This window comes from Vicia villosa, linkage group LG6 (genome assembly GCF_029867415.1).
Source record: "Vicia villosa cultivar HV-30 ecotype Madison, WI linkage group LG6, Vvil1.0, whole genome shotgun sequence".
NCBI lineage: Eukaryota > Viridiplantae > Streptophyta > Magnoliopsida > Fabales > Fabaceae > Vicia > Vicia villosa.
In genome coordinates this window covers 21832950-21856783 of record NC_081185.1, presented here as the reverse complement: position 1 = coordinate 21856783, position 23834 = coordinate 21832950, and the positions used below count along the sequence as shown (strand labels likewise).

The following is a 23834-nucleotide window of genomic DNA, read 5'->3' as shown; positions in this document are numbered from 1 at the left end:
AAATTAAAATAGTAAAAATTAAATCTAAAAGGTTATGAATTTTTTTTCAATTTTCTCTACCTTTATATAGGCAAAGATAATTAGATGGATTAGATTGAAGGTAAGAAGTAAAATGTAGACCAATGATTCCATCTTAGAAAAACAACCAAACTCAAGTGTACAACAAGCAGCGTTATTACAATTTTATCCAGAATAAAGAAAATATTCTTTAAGTAAATTGGCTATAACACTAATGAATTTATTGTCTCCTCTACAAAAAAAAAATCATAATATCATCAGCATATAAAGTATGAGAGGGCATAAAAGCATTCCTAGAAGCTTTGATAAGGTTAATAATGTTATTCTCAACAAGGTGAGATATTCCTCTGCTGAGCACTTCTTCAGCCAAGCAGAAAAGAAGGGGAGACAAAGGATCTCCTTGCCTAACCTCATTATAGCAATTAAAATAACCAACCTGCTTTCCATTAAAACCAATGGAAAGATGAGCAGAATGTAACAAGGTATTAATTCAACTACAAAATTTACTGCAAAAGCCAAAATTCTCAAGGTTTTAAGGAGAAAATCCCAACTAAGGGTGTCAAAAGCTTTGGAGATATCAATTTTCAAAACCACATTACCACTAAAGCATTTATTATTAAGAAGATTTATCGCATCGGAAGTGAGGCAAATACAGTCTTTTATGTTTCTACCAATGACAAAATATTTCAGCTCTTTAGAAATCAAGGAGGATAAAATAGAGCAAGTCTGTCAGCCATGATTTTAGTAATGATCTTAAGCTTGAAATTAGCTAAAGCAATAGGTCTATAGTGGTTAATAGAGTTGCGTTCATTATTCTTAGGGATAAGAATGATATTGTTAGCATTATAGTTAAGGAGAAGCCAATCCTGCAAGAAGAATTGAGTGACAACACCAATCACATCCCTCTCAATAATGTTCCAATATTTTTGGAAGAAAATGGCATCAAAACCATCAGGCCCAGGGGCAGAGTCAGTCTTAAGGTTCATAACTGCATTATGAATCTTAGTAGCACTAGGGATAAGAGAGAGCATAGCATTAAACATAGCACTAGTATTAGATGCAGTATTTGACTTCTTGTTTCTCCTTTTCTTTCTAGTGACAAGATGAAAGTCCTTCTGTTGAAACAGGTCCACGCCAGGATCCTCCAAGTCAGCCATATTGTTCCAAGATTCTTTCAAGAAATCAGTGACTTGAGCCTTGTGCCTTTCATCCAGCTATGTTTTAAGTACAAAATCCACCAACTGTGTGGCATCAACATACTCGCTTTCAGAGGATCCAACAGTCCCCAGAGAATTGACAATAGGAGTGGAGTTAAGAATAGGAACAATAATGGCATCATTAATCTCAATATTGTTGACTTCAGTCACAACATTGGAAAGCCCTTTAGGTATAATTGCAGTAGGATCATTTAAATTGTTTTGAGTGTGTATGTTTCCATCAGAAGCGTCCATATCAACAGATTGAGTTTCAAAGTTAACCTTAGAGCTCTCGCCAACTATGAACTTTCTATCAATAGGAATATAGGCATTTTTGTCCTACTTTTGTAACGAGTCAGACCCTTTTCCGCAAAATGATATTAAATTAACATTGACAAGACTATTAACACAAGCATTTTCTTCTCTCAAAATGATATTAAATCAAACTTCTATCAATATATAGCAAAATGATATTAAAACATATATTCTAGAATATTCTTCTACTATTTATTTAAAAATTTATTGTTTTTATTTTAATAAAATTTATTAAAGAAATGTCATTCGAACAGTATTTTACTTTTACTATGTGACACTTTATATATTAGATTTTATTTATATTTAGATTTTCTTCTCTCTCTCAAAGTCACATTAATAGTTATATAGTATATTTTTATACTATGGTCAATTTTTTTTAATGTCCTAATAACATTATTTTTATTATTATATTCTAATAAATTTAGTCGTGATTTTACTAACATTGATAATGCTAATATTATTTTTTAGATTTCAATAAAATTTTGATATCTTATTTTATTTTATTCACATAAATAAGTTCTCTATTTAAAATTTTTTTTCACATTTTTCATTTAAAATTGATGTTATATCCATTTATTCAATAATTTATAATTTATATTTTTTATCTTAAAATGTCACCATGGATTTTTTGTCTCTTCCCATTTTTTTTCCAAAAAAAAAAAAACTAGTTACATATCTATTTTTAATGACAAAGATTATATATGATGGCTATTTTACAGGTGATATGGTATTTAAAAATAAATAAATCATCATTTTAAGTAAAAAATATGAAATAAATCAAATTTATTTATGATATTAATTTTGTGGACAATATGGATCAAAATTATAATTTGACCTATTTTCTTTAAAAAGTATTATTTCAATACTTATTAATTAATATTTTGTGAGGATAATTTTGATGTAAAAAAATTTCACACAATTAGTCATAAATAGATATTAATAATCTCTTTAAATATTATTATCCATGTTTTTATTAAATGTCATTTTTTTTAAATTGTAATAAATTATAAATCATTTTACTATATCAAATTTTATTTTTCTCTTAACATATTCATATTTATTTATTTATTTATTCTTTCAATTATTTTTACTTTTTATCATTAATGAAAAATAATTTTGTAAAATAATTCACATACCTTTTTTCTATACCAAATTAATTATGTATTTTATATTCGTGAGAGTGTCAAAGTATTATATGATAAAAGATTGGTGTGTTACTATTTTGATTAATTCTTCAAATATTATTTTTATAATTTATTTATTTATTAGTTTATAAATATTTATTATTTTTTATTAATAAATAATTTAAAATAAATGTTGTTATCATTGAACTTTAGACTATCTATTTACAGCCATAAATTAATTAAATGATTTTTTAATTATTATATGATGCATAAAAAATAATCTAAAATAAAATATGATTAAAATAATCTTACAAGTCAAATATATTTGACTCAAATTAAAAAAACATTTTACGTAAATTTTTTTTACTTATTCTTTTGCATTATTAAAACTTATATTCTGTTGGATAAGGAGTATGTCTTGTTAGTTGTAATTTTTTTTTTTTAACGAAACCTTGTATATTAAAAAGGAAATATTATAAAAAAGATGAGATAGGCAAAAAAAACCCATCAAGAGGAGAACTTATAATTAGGCATTCCTAGCCTATTTCGAACAAATTCTTTCCTCATGCCCAAAGGAATGGAATCAAAAAAATTGAGGGAACTAACATTAAGGCCTAAGTTTGCTAAATAATCAGCACAAGAGTTGCCCTCTCTATAAATATGAGAAATATAAATCTGCCTAGAAACAAAAAAAATTATACAAGAGAACCAATCAACTTTCACTTGCCAAAGGACCAAAGCCGGATTGGTGAACGTCTGAACAACTAGGGCTGAATCTGTTTCTATCCACAGACTATGCCAGCCTCTCTCCATTGCAACTTCCATAGAAACTCGGCTAAAAAGGAGGACCTCCAAGGAACCGTGACAGCAAAAGCCAAAAGAAAATTGCCTCTATGATCTCTAAACAGACCCCACACGCTGCAGGAAGTCCATTATGATTGTACGCACCGTCACAGTTACATTTTATCCAGCCAATAGACGGCGGATGCCAAACGACTTCAACTATGTTGGGAGCTCTAGGAGGTCGAATTGTGATGTTGAAAGCCTTCAAGAGATTAAAATCAAAAATGGAAATATAAGAAGTTGCCTTCGATATATGAGCAGACGAGAGCAGCTGAACACAAACTCTTCTAATGACAAGATTGACGTTCGGTTTAGTGTTGTTGAATCTCTCACTGTTTCTAGCTTCCCATAAACTATACAAGATAAATGTTGAGGCTGCAATAAAGAGCATAGAACATTGTTTGGATCTCCCTTTGGAACAGAAAGTCCACCAATCTTCCAAGTTATTTGAATTGAACCGCATCTGAGCTGTATTGGAAAACCATAGCCAAATTTTCTTGGAGAAGGTACAATAAAAAAGAATATGTTGGGCTGTTTCGATCGAGTTTCTACAAAAACTGCACATGGACACTACATGGCATCCCTTAAGTCTCAAATTGTCATCAGTAGCTACTTTGTTTTGCATGAGCTTCCAAATAAAAAGAGATTTAGAAGGAGGTAAGTCATGTCTCCAAATAGTTTCGGCCCAACTCAGAGGAGTAGAAGGATTCTTGAATTTATATGCTTCTTGAAAAGATAACGAGCCAGAAGAACTATGAGGCCAAATTAATTCATCTTCACTGTCCATATTATTAAGCAAATGTGGAGAAAGTGTATCATCCAAAAAAGGAAAAAAGTCTAACCAAATTGTCGGAATCTGCCAGGAACCATTGTAGATGAAAGCCGAGACCACCGAGTCAGTAGAGATACCCTGTTGTTGCAGAAACTCGAGAGAAGTGTGCACGACGAGAGGAGAACCACAACAACTGTCTAACCAAAAATTGATGCTGGTCCCTTTGCCAAAAATCCAAGCCGAGTGATGATTAATATTGAGCCATTCAGAATTAACAGAAGACTAAATCGAAGAAAAAATGTGATATTTGATCTTAGAACTGTTCTTCAAAATTCTACCCCTGAGAAGAATTGCCCAATGCTCAGAACTGGTCCTAAGATCCCAAGCCAGCTTTAAATTAGCAGCATCATTTAGCTTTATAAGAGACCTCAACCCTAAACCTCCATGAGACTTTAGCTTGCACATTTTATTCCAGGCTGCAACACAAAGCTTCTTCTTTACAATAGAACCTGTCCAGATAAAATTCCTAGCAGCTTTCTCTATTTCCTTAAGAAGAGTAATAGGCCAAGAGTAGACAGAGATGGTATGCGTTAGCATTCCTTCAATAACAGATTTGGCAAGACAAATTCTACCAGCCATAGAGAGATTGGAACCTTTCCACTCTGACATCTTCGCAAGAATCCTGCCAACAATAGGTCTGAAATAAGAAGCTTTAGGCTTTCCTTTAAACAAAGGCATGCCAAGATAATTGAAGGGCAGGGATCCCCTAGTGAAGCCAGTTATGTTAAGATTGTTTTGCACCTTAGAATTGCTGATGGAACCAAAGAAAATTGAAGATTTAGAGCTGTTCACAAGCTGACCAGAAACATTATAGTATTTAATGAACAGAGAAATCAGCAGATCGATGTTTGAGAGTTTAGATTTGCAAAAGATAAGAATGTCATCGACGTAGAGGACATGGGAAGGAATGTAATTGTTGTTGTTAGACTTGATAAGCTCCAGATCACCAGCTAGGACCAGATTAGTGATGCTTCTACTGAGGATCTCTTCAGCCAAACAAAAAGAATAGGGGAGAGAGGGTCACCCTGCCTAACCCCTCTCTTGCAATTGAAATAACCTTTAAGAGCTCCATTCAAAGAGATAGATAGAAAGTCAGAAGAGAGGATAGAATTAATCCAGCTGCAGAAGATATCATTAAAACCAAACTTCTTTAGAACATACAAAAGAAAATTCCAGTTAACGTGTCAAATGCTTTGGTGATGTCCACCTTGAGGGCAATGTTTCCTCTAAAAGATTTGTTATGCAGGTGATTAATGGCTTCAGAGGCTGTGCAAATACAATCTTTAATACATCTCCCTTTAACAAATCCTCTTTGTTCTGTAGAAATGAGAGAAGGCATGAAGCAACCAAGACGATCAGCCAAGATTTTGGTAATAATTTTAAATTTAAATTTGGTCAGAGCAATAGGCCTAAAGGAATCCATAGTGTCTGCATCCTTGAACTTGGGAAGAAGAATAATGTTGTTTGAGTTGTAATTGGGAAGAATCCACCCAGTTGTGAAGAACTGAGTAACAACAGCAATGACCTCATGCTTGATTAAGGACCAGTATGTGTGATAAAAAAAAAGCCCTCCAAAGCCATCTGGACCTGGTGCACTATCTTTACTCAGATAAAAAACAACCTTCTTAATCTCAACAGCATAAGGAATGCTAATCAGAATGTTGTTCATGTTACTATCCACCAAGTCTGGAATACACTCATTCACCATAGAGAAATCCTAAGTAAAGGTGCCTGTAAAACATAAAAGGTTAGAAAAATAGTCTACAGCATGAGCTGCCATATCATCAGGATCATGAATCAGCCCCTCAGAGGTTTTAAGGTGAGTTATAGTATTTTTAGCTAATTTGATCTTAGCACTTTTATGGAAAAGGGAAGTGTTCCTATCACCCTCAAACTGCCATTTGATCCTAGCCTTATCTTTCCAAAACTCCTCCTCTATGTTAAGGAATTTCTCTAGATCTTGCTGGGCTGCCACTTCCTTGGCCTTCAGGTCCCTATTCCCTTCATTACCAATTAGATCACTCTGAATGCAAGCTAACCAATCACTAGCATTTTTTACAAGAGTATTTATATTACGAAATACATCCTTATTCCAAGTCGTAAGCTCGAGCTTGAGAAGCTGCAACTTTTTATATGTAAGTTATCTATACATAAAAAAATCATTCTTTTTAACTATGCACTAATTAAGATTTATGCATTAAAAAAGTTAATATTACATAAATAAATAAATCAAATTTTACACTATTTGTTTATTTTTCATATAAATATTAACACGTTCTCTGTTTCTTGCGTGGCGCAGACGTTAGACCAAACCATTCAACAATTGTTGTATTTTTTGTGTTGTGTTTTTAAAAATATATTAATATCATTTATTTGACTTCTAAATTTTTTATATTTTATTATGTATTATCTTCAAAATAGTTCTATATAATTTATTATTATTAAAAAAATAGATGAATCATAATAGCTTATTACTATTATTATTAATGAAATTTTTTTAATAAGTTCAACTCAAATTTTAAAATCAATTAAAATTAAAATATAATTCCTTCCAAAATCACTTATCTAATCTAATATGTGCTGAAAAAATCTTCCAGTAATTAATAAAATCAAGATATAAAATTAATAAATAAAAATTATTATTAATTGATTTCGGTAATATTTGTAATATTATTAAAAAACTTAAATAATACTATTAATATTAGTACTTTTGTGTTCTCAACAAAAAAAAAAATTAACCAAATCAAGATATAAAATCAATAAATGAAAATTTATACTTTTGTGTTCTCAACAAAAAAAATTAACCAAATCAAGATATAAAATCAATAAATGAAAATTTATTATTAAATGATTTTGGTATTATTTTCAATATTATCAAAAAAAAATTAAATAATACTATTAGTATTAGTAGTTTTGTGTTCTCAACAAAAAAAAAAACCAAATTTACTATTTTTCTAAGCTATATAATCATTCTCATAAAATATAATTTATTAAAATTTTTTCCAATATCAATATATTTTGATGTTAAATAGACATATTATTTAAAATATATTTTTTAATTTATTATTATATTTTTTGTTTTAAATTTTAATACATATAGTATAATTATAAATTGATTTCAGTAATTAATGAAATAATGATGTGAAATTAATTAACAAAAAATTATTATTAATTGATTTTGAATTCGATACTATTAACACTATTATTAACACAAAAAAAAGTTGATATATAGTGCAATTTTAAATTGATTTTGATGATTAGAAATCGAGACATCAAATTAATTATTGGAAATTTATTATTAATTGATTTTATATTATTAGTATTATTATTATCAAAATTAAATAGTGTTATTAATTAAACCAATATATATATATATATATATATATATATATATATATATATATATATATATATATATATATATATTAATTAATGCATAGTCAATTTATTATTAATTGATTTTGATATTATTAATACTATTATTAGTAAAATTAAATAGTACCATTAATATTAATACTATTTTGTGTTCTAAATAAAAAATAACATTTCTAAGCTACATTATCATTTAATAAAATACAATTATTTTTTATTTATTTTAATATTAATATATTTCGATTCAATTTTAAAATGATACTATATCTTTTAATTGTCTTACAAGTCAAATAATGTTTTTGATTCAAATTAAAAAAAAAATCTTTTAGTTATTGTTTTTTCATTATTAAAACTTATATTTTGTTGGATAAGAATTAAGAAGTATGACAGGTAAGTTATTTATACTATATAAAAATCATTTTCTTACAATGCACCAATTACGATTATGTATTAAAAAAGCTAACAATTACATAAAATAAAATAAAAAATCAAATCTTACACTATTTATTTTTTTTCATATAAATATTAACGCGTTCTTTGTTCTTGCGTGGCGTTAAACCAAACCATTCAACAATATCCACCACCTGCCGGTGACGCAGCAACTCGTGACGGTACCGTTTCTCTCTCTCAGGGTTTACTTCAACAACCACAAAAACCTCTTCAATTCAATCCAGATTTTCGATTTTCGATTCCGCAATCCAAACAAGGAATAACGCGGAGTCGATTATTTCTGCAATTTGCGATTCCGATTCGTTGATTTTCGATTTGACTTTTTTCCTTTCACGCGCTTCGCTTTCCGATTCACGCGCTTTCCGATTCAAGGTTACTGTTACATAGACTGATTCGTGTTTCGTTCAATCGAATTGGAGATTCAGTTTCATTGCAGTAATCGTCATGACTCAGGTGATTCTTCTCACTTTCTAATTCGATTTTGTTTGCTTCTGAATCTGAATATAGTTATGATGATTTTTGTGTTGTTGATGATGATTATGATGATGATGATGATGTTGTTGATGATGATGATTGTTACAGGCTGTGCAAGCGTTGAGTCGTTACGGAACGGATTTTGTTGCGGAAGGGAGGGGTTCGGGTTCAGATGCGGAGTGTTTAGGTGGTTTTGAATGTTTTCTGAACATTGTGAGGGCTTTGGGGATGGGATCTTGTATATCGGAGGTTGGTGCTGGTGGTTCGCCGCCTCTGCTAACTTATTCGCAGGAATTGAATGTTGATGGGAAGAGGAAGAGGATAAGGGGTTCTTCTACCATGGATTATAAGGTGCCTGGGAGGATGTTCTTGAATGGGTCAAGTGATGTTGCTTCTATGTATTGTAAGCAAGGAAGGAAAGGAGTCAACCAAGATGCTATGCTTGTTTGGGAGGTTTGTTTGTTTTTTTGTTCCTTTCTCTTTTGGAATTTATTAAATTGATGGTTCTTTAATTTAAAGTGAAAAGGTTATGTGTTTTTAAAGTTTATCAAAGTTGAGTAGCAGGATCATGTGCTTGTTGCAAATTTCTATGAGAAATTTTGGATAACATAAACAATTATGGAAGAAGAAATATTAAAAGAATCGTCAATTGCTTTAGGAATTTTTCGTATAAGTTGAAATTAACTTTTGTATTGTATCTTTTGTTTTTGTAGAAGTTCTCTTGTTTCACTTGTCCATGAATTTGTATAGCTTGTTTTATACTGAAAATCCAAACTGGGTCAATTTATGGTTTGGTTTATATTCTATTATCACTTTATTGTTTTTGCTTTTCAGCTTTTAGATCAAATATCTATGGAAATTTGTTTTTTTTGTTCTCTTTTTTAATGGAAATTGTTGGTTATTTTTGGTTTTGGAGTTTATGGCTTTTTACTTGATGAATACTCACCCCGGAAAGATTTGTAATCCAAAATAGTCCATCTATCTTGGAATGAAATATAAGGAAAAGTTTAAACTTTTTAGCCTAATTAATGCTACCTCCGGAAAGATTTATAAGCCAAAGTAGTCCATTTATCTGGGAATGAAATATAAGGGAAGTTAAAACTTTTTAGCCTAATTAATGCTACATATCCAAATTACTCGCCAATCCATTGAACTTTTGTTTCTGGCTAATCAATTCATTACTACATTGAGGGATAATTTGGGTAATAAGAATAATTTTTGAAATGAAATTACGATTAATTGTCATTCTTAATATGCCTGATTTAGTCTACTTCTGATTATAAATCATCCCGGAGAGAGTATGCTCGTGTCTGATCATTAGCTTTGTTGATTTCGCTTTGCAACACTCTTTCTCAATCTTCTCAAGCTTTTGGTAGTTATTTCCTTTTCATGCCACCCATTCAGTATAACCAAAATCATACCCTCTTTTATCTTCTAATACTATGTCTTGTCCATTTTTTCCCACCTACCATAGTTTTAATGTCACTAACTGTACAATACAATTGTTTATCAATTATTTAGAGTTTAGATGGCTTACTCATAGTATGGTTCTTTAATTTTCTACTAAGATTTATGTTATAGATGTTACCTATATGCTAAAACTACGTTCACTTTTTGTGTTGCAGAACTTTTGTTCGAAGGAGGACACCATTTTTTGTGGTGTTTTTGATGGTCATGGACCTTATGGCCATAGGGTTGCAAAAAAAGTTAGGGATTCTTTCCCTTTAAAGCTTGGTGCACAATGGGATTTGCATCTTAAGAATGAAGATGGATTCAGTAATCAAAATGGTGCTGCCACAAGTTATAATTCTGAAGAGCAAATTAGACAGGTTGGCGAGCACTTTGATCATGAGCTCGATGGATCAAATGCTATCTTGGCATTAAGAGAATCCTTTTTGAAGGCTAGCAAGATTATGGACAAAGAACTGAAACTGCACCGTGATATTGATTGCTTTTGCAGCGGGACTACTGCAGTCACCTTGATCAAGCAGGTAAGCAACATAAACAACAACATAATACAAAATGCCTTTTTATATATTTTTCCTTTATTTGTTTTACACTATGTCTCTACTTCTTATGTTCTTTTAGGGGCTGAATCTTGTTATTGCAAATGTGGGGGATTCAAGAGCTGTATTGGGAACCCGAGATCATGCCGATTCTCTTATTGCCGTTCAGTTGACCATTGACCTTAAGCCTAATCTTCCAAGTATATATCTCTCTCGCACATCCTTTCTGAGTCTTTGTGTGTGTTCCTTAATGAACTTGATGAACTAAATTGAAGAACTCCAAATCAATAGATCAAATACTTTTTACATTTGATAATTTATGTTTGTGTGTTGATGTATGATTAACACTTCATTTCATACAGAGGAAGAAGAGAGGATTAGGCATCGTAAAGGAAGGGTGTTTTCTCTTAAGAATGAACCTGATGTGTCTCGAGTTTGGCTGCCTAACTCTGATTTCCCTGGTCTGGCTATGGCACGGGCTTTTGGAGATTTTTGCCTAAAGGATGTTGGGTTGATTTCTGTTCCAGATGTCTCATATCACCGCCTTACAGAGAAGGATGAATTTGTTGTCTTAGCAACAGACGGGGTAAGGCATATGACATCATATCTGTAGCTAATTCAATGTACTTGACTCTAAATTGTTTCAAAGTTGATTGCATTTAAATTGAACTTGTACTGTTTATACACACTTCACAATTTGAAATTTATTCATAAAATCTATGAATTATTATTCAAGTTAGTCGCTAAGATAAATGCTTAACACATACTTATGAGATCATTCATATTTTTTACATAGACATGCATGTTCATTCTTCTCCTATTTCGAACTGGAATTTGTAGAATTGTTGGGGTTGCGAAAGGCTTGTCATTTGCATCAGTATATTGATTTTCCTTAGGGGCACCACTGATTCATCAAATGTATGATGGTCCGAATAGTAAGATTAAGATATAGAGGGTTATTGAAGACAGATATAGGCCAAATCATTTCCTTAAATGCTGGAGCTTGTAAATTTGTTATGAAATGTTTGAATTGTTTCAAAATCTTAATGGTTCTTCCATGCAGATTTGGGATGTTTTATCAAATGAAGAAGTTGTGGAGATTGTGGCATCTGCACCGCAATCTACCGCTGCTCGAATATTGGTTGAGTCAGCTGTTCATGCTTGGAGGACAAAATTCCCTTTCTGTAAGGTTGATGATTGTGCTGCAGTGTGCCTCTTCCTCAATTCAGATTCAGAGTCGAAGGCCGATGATAATACCACAGACAAGTCGATGCCAGATGCAACAATGGACCCAGTTGATCAATCATCTCTACCTAGCGAGAATGGAATTGGAGTGGAAGCTGAAAAACCGCAGTGATTGTATAGCTTCTGTGCCATATCTCTTCCCAATCCTTTTTTAATTTAGAAGTCTGGGAAAATTGTGCTATAGCAGTCAAAGAGAACCAATATTCTTTTCATTATTTATCTTTCATTTTCATGGACAGCATTTGATGGGCGAGGTTGGAGGAGTTTAATATATGTTTTGCATCCGGAGGAAAAGGGGTACCGGGCTTATTTTTTGTGCTAGAGGTCATTTTCCTTCTCTCTGTATAGGTTGATTTGGAGTTTTTGTAAATCCAAATCTCTAGATACACATTATATAGTTTGTCCGGTGATTATCTTTTCTGTCGTCATTTTGATTTGCATCATTTGTAGTTACATTACATCTTTTTCCAATTTAGACAGTAAGCTAGAACTTACAAAAATTGGAGTTATTGGTTTATGGTTATGAACTTTTCAATAAGGTCTTTTTATTGACATTCTCCTTGTTCTGCTAAAGTTATCAATTGATCATTGTGAAAGCAACAATAATAACCTTTGCAGGATGCTTTTGTTCCTTCCAGCTTGGCAGTGTTTGTGCGAGAGTAGGGAGGGGTTTTGTTTCTATGGTGGTTCAATTGATGGTTTGGGTATTTATAGATGATCTATTAGGTGTGAGCTAGAAAGTCAAGAGGTGGTTTCCACTATTTCATGATAGAAAGCATGTGAGTAGTGAAAGACTTATTCTTTGACCGATCTTACTTTGACATCTTATAATCCACGATTTATATAAATCATGCTTAAACTCAAGCTACAAATTTTAGTATCAAAGAATCAATTCTCATTCAAAATCAATTCTATACTTTTAAAACTGCTTTTGACTTTAGAAGGATTAATTTGTGTTTGGATAAAATGATGAAGAAGAATTGATTTATGTTTGGATAAAATGATATAGAAGTGATTGTTATTAATTAATGTTGTTTGGATATTTTAACAAAATTGATTTTGTATGGTATAATTATCAAAATGGTAATAAATTCAAACACAAATAAAAAAGAAAATAAGTAATTGATAAAAATAAAAAAGGGTAAAGAAGAAAAATTTAAAAGAGTTGTAACAAATAATACTACCTCTGTTCTTTTTTATAAGAGAAATTTTACTTTTTAGATTCATTGAATAGTCAATGTATCTAGTCTATAAAGAGATCAAATACATTAGTTATTCAATGAACCTAAAAAATGACTTGTCTCTTATAAAAAGGAACGGAGGTAGTATATAATAAATATAAAATTGATTTTACTAAACTCAAAAGCTAAGAATTGTAGATTTTATTAGAACTGCTTTTGAGAATTGATTGTGCTTTTGAAACTTGTAAAAGTCAATTCAAAGATGCACTAAATCAAACCTAGCATGTTTGGTTTCACATTTAAAACTTACAAAATCAATTCTCAATGTTTAGAATTAGCTTTGACATTTTTTTTTACAATTGATTCTCTTTAAAATTAGAATTTATAGTATTCAAGTCTAAATGTGATCTTTGCACTAAAATTTACTATTTAATCTACTTTTACAGAAAATTATCAAGGCATGAGTCATTTTATCACTTTTTAATCAAAACCAATTATTCTAACTTCTACAATATCAGGATGGTTATACTGCATTTTACTTTCAAAGTCAAAATCAAGTTTACATTAAAAAATTAATTTAAAATTAACTCATATGCTTAAAAGATAGTAATCCTGACTTCTTCCCCGCACAATCAAAACATATATGCTTAAAAGATAGTAATCCTGACTTCTACAATAAGAGAAAAACTTAGAAACAATTTCTTAGATTTGATATTTACTATTTTTCAATAAAAATAGGACAAGTGTATAATTTCCTCCTACACATATGCAATTTCATGTTATTTTCACTCTCTATATGATATTTAAACACATTGTCATATTTTCATTAGAAAATAGTAAAAAATCACACCTAATAAATTGTATTTAAGTTTCCTTCTCTACAATATCTGGTTGGTTATATGGCGTTGAGAAAGCCTTGCCCAACATATCCAATCATACGCTAAATAAAGGCAGCTAGCACTGAAATAGGTAGTTGAAAAATACTGAGTTAAATTTCCTCTTTTCGGTTTTGCGTCCATCATTCTCCAATTCATTTATAGTTACACATTTGAAATAGAACCACCATGCTAAAAACCGATGTCTAATAACATATACAATTAGTAGTAAGCTATTGTAATATACAGATTCACCATTGGAAGAAAAATAGTATCCACGGCGAAGGGTCCCAATCTGGCTTTCTTCGAAAGCACATTTACAAAATCATCGAGTTTCTGCAGTGTTGATTTCTCTCAGCATTTTCATGTTATTCCTATTTTCGATTATTTTAACCATAGTTTTGACTTTTGTTATATGTATTAGTTTCTTTCATCTCAATAAATCAACATGAGAAGTAGTACAATTGGAAATAAAATTGTGACCAAGTTGGTATTTTGAGCGTAAGAGGAAGATATAAGGTGTGAACCAACTAAATGAACTGTTCCGGTCCTTTCATCCCTTACTTTAATACTCGATGAACCTGCGATACAACATAGAAAAAATTAGTTATCGAAGATGAAAAAACTAGATTTTGTTGTCTTATTGTGTCAAAGTAACAAAAGTCGAAAACAAAGAAATGTAAAACGATACTCACAGTTGTATTCCGTCCATCCAATAACCTGATTTTCGAGATCATAAAAGACGAGTTTATTTGAAAGCACCAAATCTGCAACAAATGAAAATAAAGTCAATCAGCAGCATAAGATGAACTCATCCAACAAATACGAACACAATCAGATGTATAAACTATTCAGATCTCAAACTTGAAGTATAAAGAGGTTCACGCAAGCTATCCTTAAAGTTAAACAAATTAATGGATTTTTAATCGAATTCAAATGCATCACTAGATAATAAAAGATAGAATGCGTAACTAAGCAAAGTCATTATTGGCATAGACAAAGATTTCAAGAGAATACCTCCCAATAAAGTCATATTCTTACTATCTCTAGATTGCATCCCACTATTTTGCCAACCGATACACCAAAAACCTTCCTGCAGAGATGGTACATAAGTAGTTAATTAAAATAAACAGATTCTGAACTTAAATTTGATTTTGACATGCAAAAACAATAATTGGGAAGTATTAAATGGAGGCAATGCGCGCTTTCACATGGAATGACACAGTAGCAATATACAAGAAAATGCTGATGATAGGTTCCAAAACAAGACCTGTTAACTTCTGATAACCGAAATAACAAACATGTGAAAGGTTTTTTCAAATACTTACAGATAGGAATAAATAATCGTGTGGATAAACCTTCAAGGAGAGTCCATTTTCAAAATAAAAGGTGACATTTGGAAATCCATCATCAACACTGCAGCAAAAAATCAAATAACCATCACATATTTTGAATGGAGCTCATAGTATCATAAAAGCGTATATTATGCAAGGAGCAAGTCCATATACTGAAGCAATCATAGTTATTAGAAGAATGGATCATATAATGCATTGTTCTTACAATCATAGTTATTAGCTCTGTGCCAGACACAAATGCCTTTTACCTAATTAATCAATGGCCTCTTTGTTTAAGCTTTCATCACCAAAAAAGCGGACATCGAAATAATTTAAGATAATCAGGTAAGGTTTTCAAAATGGAAAAATAAAAACATGAAAAGTTCAGTTTTAGCAGTTATCTTAAAAGCTATTAAGCATGTTTTTCCAAAGCTTAAATGCACCCTATACCAGTTTCATTATGCAGTCATGAAACACAATACACAGACACACAATATGCATGCATACATACATATTTCTTTACAGACACGTGTTTCAAGAAAGAAAGATTATAGTAAACCCGTAGTATAGTATCAGATTTAGTAAATGCATGCAATGCATCATACCTTCCAGAATATTGAAAGCATGTATACTCGTCATGGAGAGTTTGAACTTTTAGGTCGGGTTGCTGAGAAATTATCTAACAAGAAAAAGAAACTCAAACAACTTTACGTACAACTGTTACATAATTTTACAAATAATTACTCCTTTGTATACCTTATATACTAGGGGCTGATAGATCCCATCAGGTAGATAGGCCAAGGTTGTACCGCTGTCAATTATTGTCCCTTTCTTGTCTCCTTGCTCAGATGCGTCTGTTGAGAGATTAAGGAAAGTATGGCCAATTTGAACTGCCGTCATGTTGACACTGTAATGTGGCCTAAAAGACATTTTTAAATATCAGATATCTCTCAATATATGGGTTTATATAAATTAACATCTAAATTGAAAAGCGACTCCGGGTATCATTGTCAACAACTATATGAGCTTATCTCATTAAAGAAAACAATTTTATGAACTTAGGCAAATTGGCCAACAATCCAGCAAATAAGAGGCAAAGACATAAACTTTAACAAAGATATCTTGTTTTTAGTTTAGACCAAAAGGTGAATAATTTTTAATTTTTATAGCTGAAGAATACAAATATCAAAAACCAATGAAGTATTGAGTCTGCACTCTGCAACATTAGGAAAAACCCTATTGCCTGCCTCAACATGAGAAGCGTTTCACATTTCACAAAAGGAATCATCAATTGCATTTTGACTTGCAATCCTTTAGCTTCAAAGAAACCTCTAAACCAAAATTTTAATACTACAGAAATCATGAAGCGTGACTTAAGTTACCAGTTGAGGAGGGAGGGCTACATTTATTTATAGAGTAGAAATTGAGACATAACCTGCCACTAATGACTCTAGGACTAGTAAAAGTCACAACGATTAACATGGGATCCAACAAATCAAGGACAGACAAGGTTAAAGATACATGCGATTCTGAAGCATAAAACACATCTACGATTCTCGCATAGTGCAGATCTTTACTATATTTGCACAGCATATACAGTGTGAATATTCCAACAAAAGTACATGACAAGAAAACTTAAGAGATGCTATCCTCAAAAGAGTAATCAATGACACTATGGGAAATTGAGAATAAATAATTTCATTCAGAAGTGTAGTAAAAAGATGGCATACTGGTCAGGTAATAATGGAGTCGTGTTGACTTTAGGCTGTACAACATGCCCAATCGCAAATATACCGCCTCCATTTACTCCATTTAGGCAATGAGCAAACTTCTTTTTAACTTTGCCAGAAGAAGAAAGTTGTGATATCATTGAATAGTTAGCTTTTCCAAATCCAAGTATTCCATCAAGTGCTTCTTCGTTTGTATAACTTAGATCTCCCGATTGCCTAGCACCACACCTGCAAAACAGCAAAACTCATTTTAAATTGGTCAGATAAGAATAAAAAGAATATATTTCACTACACATCACGGAGTTAAATTAACATGCACAAGAAAAATAGCAAGGAAAATATTTGTAGCACGAGAGCCTCCATAATTGCATAAACGGCTTTGTTGTTTACGGTCATGTAAAAGAAAGAGACATCCATAATAAAAACATAATAGCATAGCATGCACTATTGTAATGACAAAACTCACCCAAATATAACACTTCCATTAGCCGAATCAGTTTTAAGGTCCCCAGAAACTTGATCAAATAGTACAACATCCTTAACAAAGTAACCTGCAGTGGAGCTCCCATCACCATATATCTCCAGATATGGACATGAATCATTAGTATTACGAGCACATCCAGTCAGAAGACCCCCGTTTATCTCTTTGCAGACCTCTTGATCACATGGAACCAATTTACCTGAGGAGGAATCCTTTATGTTGTAGAGCGTAAGATCCATCTTTGATACCCAAAAAAATCATATGAACAAGAACATCAATGTTGATTTTAGGTTGTACAAGAATCAGCCATAGAATAAATTATTGACTATGCCCCAACAACCATAGGAACTTATATATTTATTTGACATGTCCAAGGTTGTGGGGAACATAACACAAACTAACCTAGCATCAAAGACTCTTTATTACTGCTGACACCACCTATAAGTGTAAACACAAACACTGACACTGACACGTCGACAGACCAGGTTTCCTTGCATTCGAGATTTACCGCATTCACGCCTTCATCATATTCGCAGTCGTTGGATTAAAATCAGACGTTGAAATTTTAAATTCAATATTTTTATTTTAAAGTAAATTGAAAAATGCTATAAAATCCAAACCGTTTAATCTCGATTCAACGATTGTAAACGCATCAAATGCGTGAATTTGGCAAGGTAATGACAGCAGGGAATCCGATTTCCACGTCGACACCATTAATAATTTGAAAAAATAAATAAATTAAACGTAATCACAAGTGTCCTGTCGGTTTCAGACACCAACCCTGACACATACACACATTTTCTCAGATGTGTCAGTGCTCCAGAATTTTCAATTATGAATATACTAATATTTGATAAATGTTAGACATGTTAATATTAAATTTGATAAAATTATTATTCTCTAGCTTCTCATCAAGTTGCTTAAAATAATCAAATGAGAGAGTTTTGATAGGGTTTACACAATAGTGTAAAAAGTTTCAAAAACAGAGAAACTTGAAAGAGCAACAGATAGAGTAAAGTAACTGAGAAAGAAGGTGAAGAAGAAGCATACACCAAGGTTACTTCTGGTAGGACATTCTTTACACTGTATGCAATTCACCCACATCATATCAGTACCAGTATCCACTTGCAAATAATAATCCTTCGAAGGAGTTCCGATTCCAATTTTAGCATAATAAAGCCTATAATCATAAACACAAACACAAAACACAAATTCATAATCAAAAATCAATATCTTCTATTTTCTCTAAAACAATTGCGAATATTGAAGACGATAAGAGCGAGCACCCGACGGAATCAGGACGACCGGTTCCGCCTAGCGGAAGATCAACGCCGGTGATGAGAGACATTTGACGGCGGTAATCGTGAGCTTTAAGGACGGAGAGAGAGCGTTGTTGATCGTCGGCGAACTTGTATTTCACGTTGAAAACGCCGTGGTTGGCGGCGACAGTTGAAATCGCGAGGAGAAAAGTGAATAACAGTGAGATTGTTGCGGTGGTGATGTTCATGTTGACGGCGAGTTGAGTTGAGTTGTGAGTGGTGACTCGGTGTGAGTAGAGAAGAAAGTGTGAGTGGTGTTGTTATGAATATTGAATGGTATTGGGTTCGAGTTGGAATGTGGGGTCCACTAACTGGGTTTTTCAATAGTGTAATTCAGTTTCGTGGCCGTCACATTCACGCCTCCATTTCTCAAATACATATTTATTATGAGAAATGGGACGGTGCTAATGACTATCGTGTATTTGCTAAATCAGACTATAGAACACTATGATTTGGTACTTTGAAATATTCTCATCAGATAAATATATAATAATTCTTTACACCGGCACATTTATAATAAATTGTAGTTATGATATATTTTTTTTAAATAAGGGTGTGCAACAGTGGATTAAAAATAAAGAAGAGGTACACAATAATAACAGAAATGATAATAAGGTAAATCTAAACGATTATGAGAAAAGTCGGATTTAATTGAGTCCGGGATAAAGTTCCACCAATGATCTCTTTGAATATCTAATTCCAAGTTGGCCAACTTATCCGCACAGTGGTTGTCTTCTCTGAATATGTGGGAGACCGTGAACGTCATATTGGAAGCTAATTGAATACAATTTAACCACCTGTTCCTTAAAATCCAAGGAACCATTAGGGAGTTTGGAAAAGCTTGAAAGACCAATTTAGAGTCTGTTTCTAACCAAAGAAAAGTCCAGCCCATTTGAACAGAAATTTCGATCGCTTTCATAGCACCAATGAGTTCAGCATTAAACGCATAAGAAATACCTGTGTTATTAACAAAGCAACCAAGGAACTTAGACTCATGATTTCTGAAAATACCTCCACTCGCAATAGGGCCTGGAGCTCCTAACGCAACTCCATCGCAGTTACATTTAATCCAAGAGGTTAGGGGGGGTCCAAAACACTTCGATGATTTAAGGGGCGTTTGGAAGATGAATAGTCACATTAAGCGCTTTTAATATTTGAAAATCTTCCATTAAGACCAAGGAGGTGCACTTAGAAGAGTTTCCAGAGATTGACACAAGAGATAAAATGTTGTTGATTGCAGTCCTCCAATGAGGAATCTTGTTATCAAATCTTTTTTAGTTTCTACTTTGCCAAATGTTGTTGACTGTAAAGTAATAGCAGCAAAACTAACCACCTTGACCTAAGCTGACCAAGATTTGCGGATAGAATTCAGAATAGTGACGACATTGTCGCAAATGAGATGGATGTTAAGAGTATTGCTAAGCCAGGTCCAAATATGTTGCACATATGGGCATTCAAAAAATAGATGTACTACTGTTTCGGTTTGAGCTTTACCTAACCTGCACATAGAAGTAATTGTGATACCTTTCCTTATTAAAACATCATAAGTTGGAACTTTATTGTTCAGAATTTTCCAAATAAGAATGGACTTGGATGTGGTATAGTTGTGTTCCATATATCCTTAGCCCAAGCAATATTTTGCCATGGAGTGTTCAAAAACTTGTAGGCATCTTTCATAAACATATCGCCATTAGCCGTATGTCTCCATCTGAGGCTGTCAGGACCAGGATCTAACGGGATAACCATGTCTTTAACAATTTCAGGAATGGAAGGAAACAAAGTCAGGAGTTCTACTGGGAAAAACCAGGACCTGTCACTAATAAAATCTGATACCTTGGCTTGCAAGCTATCTCTACTTAAGGGAGGAATTTGTAAGATTTCTGCAATTGTTCTACCAATCCAATCATCATTCCATAAATTTATCTTTTGACCATTGCCTAGCTGGCAACTGCTATTTGTAACACCCTTCTAAAACCCCGCAGAATAATCAAATAAAGTTCAGAGTAAAACATAACAAGGGCATTACAACTCTGAAATATCCAAAATATTAACCATGTCATGCATTAGGGAAAACGTCAAAATATATTATTCAGTGATTATGTTTACACAACGGGAATCCACATAAATTTCACCAATTTAAAACCACCAAACATTATTCTAACATAAGAATTAATCCATCAAACAATTATAAATTAAACATCCCCCAGTGTTACAAGACCAGAGCATGACACTGACACGACCGAACTAACAAAGTAACTCTACGAGTTATCCTCACCAAGCACAAGTCGCTACTCCTTAATATGAAAAATATCAACAGTAAGGGTGAGTCTCATTCGCAATTAATCAATGTTATAAATTCACAAATAACAAGATATCATGCATATTATTCACCCAATTTAATATATTCAGGTATTCAACAATAATAGACCAAACACACCAATTAAGTCAATCACACCATATTATAACATTGGACATCTTCCATTCATGTTATAACCATACATACATCCTAATGCAATGCAACTACATGCATGTGGTACCAATCCATGGGATCAACCCATCTCACCGATCCACCATCGTCAAGGATACGACTACCTCCACTCACCAATTCTACACAATGGGAATTAGCTACCGCTGATCCAACAACACCAGGATACAACCACAAATATGATTATGTATGCATGCATCACCTATCGCATGCTAATCATCAACATAAAACAATATGAACAATCTTTATCATATTTCAACAGCGAACAACAATCATGGATAATATTTTCACACCTCAACATAATTCAAACAATTACATTATATTGTTCACACCTAACACAACATTTCATTATGAACATGTTGGCACAACCTATACACATTGTCACATTTATCAATATAGGTACACAATGCACAAACTCACCAAAAGCCATATCGATTAAGGTAAACAACATCATCAAAACATAACTCACCGGAAACAACGTCAAGTATAATGTATCCATGCTTCAATACGAATCAAACAATGACATTATACATATTCATGCCGAACAATACGACATCACCACTTTGCCACATTTCAACAATTATGCACACAATGTATAAAACACACCATAAGGGATTAAATCGAGATTTTCAAAATAAAATCGAGCTACTGCTCATTAAACTGATTTATTATATAGAAAATCAAATTATCTTTCTAACGCACAAAACGACGCTCAAAACGGACTTACGGTTTGAAAGTTATGAATTATTTAAGAAATGAGATTTTTGAAAAATTATCAGGTGTAACCGGTTACAGCAGGGCTGTTACCCGGTTACGCATTTACGTAACTCTATTCGCTATTTTCAAAACTCGTCTGTAATCGGTTACAGCAGGGCTGTTACCCGGTTACAGCACTAAAAACTCCCAATTTGTCAATTTTTCCACGCGGTAACCGGTTACAGCATGACTGCTACCCGGTTACAGCGTGCCCAAAACCAAAAAACTCAGTTTGACAGCATTTCAATTCCTCTACTCATCACCCATTAATCATGAATTGAATCTAAAGTTTCAATACTACAAACCTAACATATATCCCAAATGAATCAAACAACATACAATTCTATCCCACTACTCATGAATCGATAAAAGAGAGTAATCGGAAGAGTCCCCCCTTACCTTAGCCAAGAATCTGGACTTTTCCCCTTCTTCTCCATCAAACCCGTAAGCCCTCTTTCTTCAAATATAGCAAGAATATCCAATCTTCAAACTCGCTTATCTCCCTCATCAAGAACTTCCCTGACACTAGTTAATATATTAAATCGAAGTAAATTTCGTGTATAATCCGAATCTTCAAGAATTACCTGATTTGGAGCTACGGGCAGAAAGTTATGACTCATTTTGTGAGGGCTGCACCATGAATACGAAAATGGGTTTTGTCCATGAGTTCTTCTTCTCTCCCTCTTAGGTTTTCCTCTTCTATTTCTCAATTTCCTCTTATTTCCTTGTTTTATGAAAACATAACATAATTTAGTAACGGGTTCAACAACTTAACACCTCCTCGTTACTAAATACCACACTTGACCCAAAGATCAATATTTCATAATTCCTCCAATTAGTTCAACAAAAATACTAAATAATTCTAAATAATAATTTAATTTTTGATTAAATTAAAATTAGAAAATATGGGGCGTTACACTATTGAAATTGACGAGTCCAACATATTGCTTTAAACCAATCCAAAGACTAGAAAAGATATGATAGTTGATCATGCCCTTGCTTCTAACTACCCTGCTTCGAAGAAAGGAAGCCCATTGCAAATTAGAGTGGAATAGATCCCAAGTGAGCTTGAGGGTTGCAGCCTCATTGATTGATTTAATCGTTCTAATTCCAAGCCCACCTTCATCAAATGGTTTACAAACTTTGTGCCACGCCACTGTGATGATCTTTCTAGTTATTTAAACATACAAAAATGATACTATAAATAAAAATTATATTTACCACAATTTGATTATGTGATATATGGTAAATTTATTATCACAATTTTATTTTTATGACCTTCATATTATTTTCAAATTTTTAGTACTTGTTTTATCCATAATCATTTACAAATTGTTTATGTCACAATTCTAAATTTTGCTAAACTATTGATAAAGAAACTACACTTTATTTTTACTAAGCAACTAGGTTCCCACACAATAAGGTACAATACTCTAATGTACATTTTCTATCACTTATTGAAATTCCATAATCAACACAAGTGTAAGCCTTATAATTAGATTTGCGCCTCTTTTAAATAGGATTCCTCCTTCTGAAGTGACTTTGAGACAATGTAGAACATGTTTTACAACTCGAAAGTGTGTCACTTTGGGATCATTGATCACATTGTATCATTATGTAATATTTGTGAGTATTTTTGAAAAAATCAGGAAAATTATGGGCAAAAGCAAATATAAAATGATGAAAAAGTGAGTAAAAGGGTTGAAGGTGGAGAATTTGTGAGTGTTTGGTAATATTTATAACTTTTTAACTTTAAAAATAATTTTAAACTAAATCCTTTAATATATATTTATGAAAT

At 32.3% G+C, this 23834-nt stretch overlaps 2 protein-coding genes across 2 annotated transcripts; one reads left to right on the top strand and one right to left on the bottom strand.

Annotated features, from left to right (window-relative positions):
• Positions 1–8238: 8238 nt before the first annotated feature.
• LOC131608975 (probable protein phosphatase 2C 33) lies at positions 8239–12429 on the top strand. The gene is made up of 6 exons (XM_058880587.1): positions 8239–8603; positions 8733–9077; positions 10250–10615; positions 10713–10830; positions 10993–11216; positions 11694–12429. Exons 1-6 carry the CDS (start codon positions 8595–8597, stop codon positions 11985–11987), a joined length of 1356 nt encoding a protein of 451 aa, XP_058736570.1. The 5' UTR covers positions 8239–8594; the 3' UTR covers positions 11988–12429.
• A 1697-nt stretch (positions 12430–14126) lies between these two features.
• LOC131608974 (aspartic proteinase 36-like) lies at positions 14127–19203 on the bottom strand. The gene is made up of 10 exons (XM_058880586.1): positions 18763–19203; positions 18527–18656; positions 17462–17715; positions 16996–17223; positions 16022–16184; positions 15871–15944; positions 15260–15347; positions 14949–15024; positions 14627–14698; positions 14127–14512 (listed from the first exon to the last, which is right to left on the bottom strand). Exons 1-10 carry the CDS (start codon positions 18981–18983, stop codon positions 14367–14369), a joined length of 1452 nt encoding a protein of 483 aa, XP_058736569.1. The 5' UTR covers positions 18984–19203; the 3' UTR covers positions 14127–14366.
• Positions 19204–23834: the final 4631 nt, after the last annotated feature.

What these genes read in the sequence shown, in the direction of transcription:
- LOC131608975 (XM_058880587.1), top strand. An exon ending in CCTTAAGCCTAATCTTCCAA is followed by an intron (nt 10,831 to 10,992) that starts GTATATATCTCT and finishes CATTTCATACAG; the next exon opens with AGGAAGAAGAGAGGATTAGG. An exon ending in TTGTCTTAGCAACAGACGGG is followed by an intron (nt 11,217 to 11,693) that starts GTAAGGCATATG and finishes TCTTCCATGCAG; the next exon opens with ATTTGGGATGTTTTATCAAA.
- LOC131608974 (XM_058880586.1), bottom strand. Translation starts at nt 18,983, where the DNA reads ATGAACATCACCACCGCAACAATCTCACTGTTATTCACTTTTCTCCTC. An exon ending in CTACCAGAAGTAACCTTGGT is followed by an intron (nt 17,716 to 18,526) that starts GTATGCTTCTTC and finishes TGGGTATCAAAG; the next exon opens with ATGGATCTTACGCTCTACAA. An exon ending in ACGATTATTTATTCCTATCT is followed by an intron (nt 15,025 to 15,259) that starts GTAAGTATTTGA and finishes CCATCTCTGCAG; the next exon opens with GAAGGTTTTTGGTGTATCGG.